At 43.5% G+C, this 4,421-nt stretch overlaps 1 protein-coding gene across 1 annotated transcript; it reads left to right on the top strand.

The window, feature by feature from the left end:
* The first annotated feature begins 721 nt into the window (after positions 1 to 721).
* LOC106985917 (olfactory receptor 2Z1-like) lies at positions 722 to 1,666 on the top strand. Its single transcript, XM_015084098.1, has one exon. It carries the CDS (start codon positions 722 to 724, stop codon positions 1,664 to 1,666), a length of 945 nt encoding a protein of 314 aa, XP_014939584.1.
* The last annotated feature ends 2,755 nt before the right edge of the window (positions 1,667 to 4,421 follow it).

Raw genomic sequence — 4,421 nt, 5'->3', positions numbered from 1 at the left:
AATGTTTACATTTCCTTTACGATATGAGTAATAGTTGTGAACTGAAATCAAGAAATTACCACATGGTTGTCATTGTGCTGAGCTCTTTAATTCACTATCTCATTTGACACTCAGAGCTACTCTTACGAAGAGGTGTTATTTATCTCCACAGGCGGATGGGGAAACTGACTCCCAGAAAGGTTAAATAACTTGTCCAAAGTCACAAAGCTGGGACACAGCTGAGTTGGCATCTGAATCTTGCTCTAGCCCAGAGTATATTCTTTTAACTATATTCCAAACAATCCAAACACACTACATTCCTTCTCCAGCCTCATCATCTCCTATTATCTTTGGCAAAGTCTCCCTAGTTGATATCTAATCTCTTTGGAATACAACCTCTGCTTTGGCTCCAGGACATCTGGGATGGGCATATTCCAATATGGCACTGGGATTGACTTGGACTCCTTAGCTTGGGGATAGAGAGTTTAACTGCAAGTACAGGTGGATAGGGCTTGCCTGGAGGGTAAAGGCAAGACTTTGCTATTCCCTACCTCCTGACCAAAGCATATATAATGAATCAATTATTTTTTTTCTTACTGAGACTGTGTTCTTCATCCTTCTTGAGACTCCAGAGCAACCCTTACCAAACAATTCTATTTGGCATGCAAGACAAAACTACTACCCACTGAGACTCCTTCCAAATATCCCCTTCTTCCTGCAGATGGGTGATGCCTCCTGGAGGATGGGGGAATCAAATCAGTCAGTGACCTCAGACTTCACTCTCATGGGGCTCTTGAGCCACTCGGGGCCACACCTGGTCCTATTCTCCCTTGTGGCTGTCATATTCACTATGGGCCTTCTGGGAAATTCCATCCTGCTCTTCCTGATCTGCACAGACTCCAGGCTCCACACGCCCATGTACTTCCTGCTCAGTCAACTCTCCTTATTGGATGTTGGCTTTCTACTGGTCACCATCCCCAAGATGGCAGCCAACTTCCTGCAGGGAGAGGGTTCCATCTCCTTTGGGGGTTGTGCAGCTCAGATGTTCTTCCTGATGCTGATGGGTGTCTCTGAGGGTGTCCTGCTATCCCTCATGTCTTACGACCGCTATGTTGCCGTGTGCCACCCCCTGCATTATCCTGTACTCATGAGACGTCAGGTCTGTCTGCTTGTGGTGGCCACATCCTGGTTGTCAGGTGTGCTCGTGGCCTCCATCCAGACCTCCATCACCCTGCACTTCCCCTACTGTGCCTCACACACTGTGGATCACTTCTTCTGTGAGCTACCGGCTCTGCTGAAGCTCTCTTGTGCAGACACCTCTGCTTATGAGTTGTCGCTGTCCATCTCAGGAGTGCTGATCTTGCTTCTGCCCCTGTCACTCATCACCACCTCCTACAGCCATGTGTTGAGGGCCGTTCTCTGCATGCACTCAGCAGAGACCCGACACAAGGCCTTCACCACCTGTTCCTCTCACATCACTGTTGTGGGGCTCTTTTATGGGGCAGCCATGTTCATGTACATGGTTCCAGGCACCCACCACAGCCCACAGCAGGACAATGTGGTCTCCCTCTTCTATAGCCTTGTCACCCCCACACTCAACCCCTTCATCTATAGCCTGAGAAACAGAGAGGTTCGAATGGCTTTGGTCAAGGTTCTTGGCAGAACTGGCTTTATGTCAAAGAGATGACCTCATGGAGGATTCTGGGTTGTTTCTGGGACCCTCCCTTACAGCTGAGGCCTATCCTTCATTTACAATTCATGTGGTGCAAGGTATACTATATCCAACTCCCTTTCTCCTCCAAGAGTTGCTTTTTCTCTTGGGGATTTATAGAAAACAAGAACCCAATCGCTTAAATAAGAGGAGGAGTTGTTTGGTTGTTTGTTTGTTTGTTTGTTTGTTTGTTTTCAGTGTTAAACAGAAGGAAATTTTACTGAAATAATGTTAACCCAACAGCTTGTGGATATTTTGGTCACCTGTTATTGTTGTGGCTTACACCCTATTCTTATACATTTCTGCAGAGTGAGTGATGGGTCTGGGATCCCATCTCTGAAATCCGAGTAAGCCATGTTGGTTCTCAGTGGTATCTTTGTTTGAGTCATATTTTTAGGTTTCACTGAAATGGAAGACTGTCACTCACGATGACCCTGGTTGGACAGTCCAAGCATGTGTTATATTTACTATCTCAATTATTATGAAGCGGTTGTAAGATGGTGAAGACCACTCTTATCTGAATGCCCAGGCCTTCTAAGATTGGATGCTGCCATTTTTAAACTTTTGTTGTCATCACCATTGACTACAAGAGTTAAGATTACTCAATTAAGGATTTCCAGAAGAATGACACATCCCTACTCTTTGTCTTTGCAGAGATATTTACCTAATGTATCTTTGGGTTAAGAATCAGAGCTGCTATGCATACCAAGGCTGAGTTGACACGTTATCTTAAGCATTTTGAATGATGGGTGTCAATCTATGTGTGTGGAGGTATTGTGTGTGTCGAGGAAAGGAGTTATTGAGTGAGGGCTTTTAAGTATTTGAACTATGTCATCAAGCCCACATTTAAGCCCAAGTTCCATTTTCAGAGCTCTCTTGGACCAGTCAACATAAGTATCAGGGATGATACCTGTAGAATACTACACTATTTGTAGTACACAATATTGCAATATACTATCACAATTTGACTACAGTATAGTATCAGAGTAGTATAGTATGGTATTAGAGATGACCTATACTGGAATTTATGTGGGTGATAAACTTTTATTTATAAAGCCAACAGGGTTTCTATTGTCACAGCATACACCCTCAACAACCCTCTGAGTCCATACTATTATTGTCTTATGTATAGATAAAGAAACTGAAACATGGGGAGTTTAAGTAACATACCAAAAATAACCCAGCTAGGAAGTTGCTAGGATTCTTTTTTAAATTTACATCCAAGTTAGTTGGCATATAGTGCAATGATTTCAGGAGTAGTTTCCAGGGATTCATCTCCTATGTATAACACCCAGTGCTCATCCCAACAAGTGCCTTGCTTAATTCCCCTGGCCCATTTAGCCCATCCCCCCACCAACAACCCTTCCAGCAACCCTCAGTTTGTTCTCCATATTTAGGGAGCTGGGATTCTAACCCAGGCTGCCCGAGTCTGTGTTCAACATATCACAGTGCTTCCAACTGGCAAATGGCTCCTGAAGACTAGAAAGGAAATTGTAAAATTCAAGGCAAGGAAATACAGCTTTCTGGTGAGAATTCTCTTGTCTCCTACTGGCCACAGTCATCCTTGGGCTGATCACTGTGAGGTCATAGGTGAAATGAAGGTCAGGAGACATGAGTGGAAGTTCCTTATAATGGTTTTGCTGCTCTCAGGACTGGGCAGGTGAGTGGGGTGGGGAGGGCATGTTTTGTGCAGTTTTACAAACCAGCGAGAATAAGCTGGCCAGGATCTTGAGTCTTCTCTATTGCTCTTGTCTTTAATTTCTACCCCCGCTCTTCCCAGACCCAGTAAAGCTTCCCTGAAGTTACAAAAAACAGACTGGATGTGTGTATATTTCTCCCCAAATTTGAGATACTTTTAAAGAAATATTCCATTGTAGAGACGCTTGGGTGGCTCAGTCAGTTAAGTGTCTGACTTTGGCTCAGGTCATGATCTCATGGTTCGCGAGTTCGAACCCCACGTCGGGCTTTGTGCTGACAGCTTGGAGCCTGGAGCCTGCTTCGGATTCTGTGTATCCCTCTCTCTGTGCTCCTCCCCTGCTCACACTCTGTCTCTCTCTCCCTCAAAAATAACCAAACACTAAAACAATTTTAAGAAATATTTCATTGTACTCGATACAACAAAGGTAATATAGAAAAGAGTAAGGTTCTGTGAGGCTGACTAGTTTTATTTCTTAGACTTTCATGAACATTAGCATGAGAGGCTTTAAGCAAGTTCAGTGGGGAAAATGATGCCAGGCCTGGGTCGGGCTCTTCCTCTGCCTTCACCTACACCACTGACCTTGTCAGAAGAACTGAGTCTCTCACTTCCTCTCAATCTCATCACACCCAGCTGTTATCTCTAAGAGATGAGTGGCTTCATCATAAAGTACACACATTTTTTTAAATAGATATTGCCAAATTACTGTGCAAAGATTGCCACCCACACAGGAGACTGGTCATTTCCCCAACTATGTCAACAACATTTTGAATGATAAAACTTCAAAATTTTGCCAATTTCTTGGAGGAAAATTCTATGTCTTGGTTGGTATACTTTCAATCTCCTTGATTTCTAGTGAGAGTGAGAATCTTTTCCTAAGTTTATTGGCCATTCAAGTTTCCTTGGCTATGTATCTCTTATAAAAGTATGGAAAGCAAATTATGAAAATACTAATCATAAGAAAGGTGGAGTGTCTATATCAATATCAGGAAAAAAACAGACTTGAAAGCAAGGAGAATTACCAGAGATAAATAA

The sequence above is a fragment of the Acinonyx jubatus genome, chromosome A2 (assembly GCF_027475565.1).
Source record: "Acinonyx jubatus isolate Ajub_Pintada_27869175 chromosome A2, VMU_Ajub_asm_v1.0, whole genome shotgun sequence".
NCBI classification, from domain to species: Eukaryota; Metazoa; Chordata; class Mammalia; order Carnivora; family Felidae; genus Acinonyx; species Acinonyx jubatus.
This window is presented reverse-complemented; position numbering and strand designations above follow the sequence as displayed.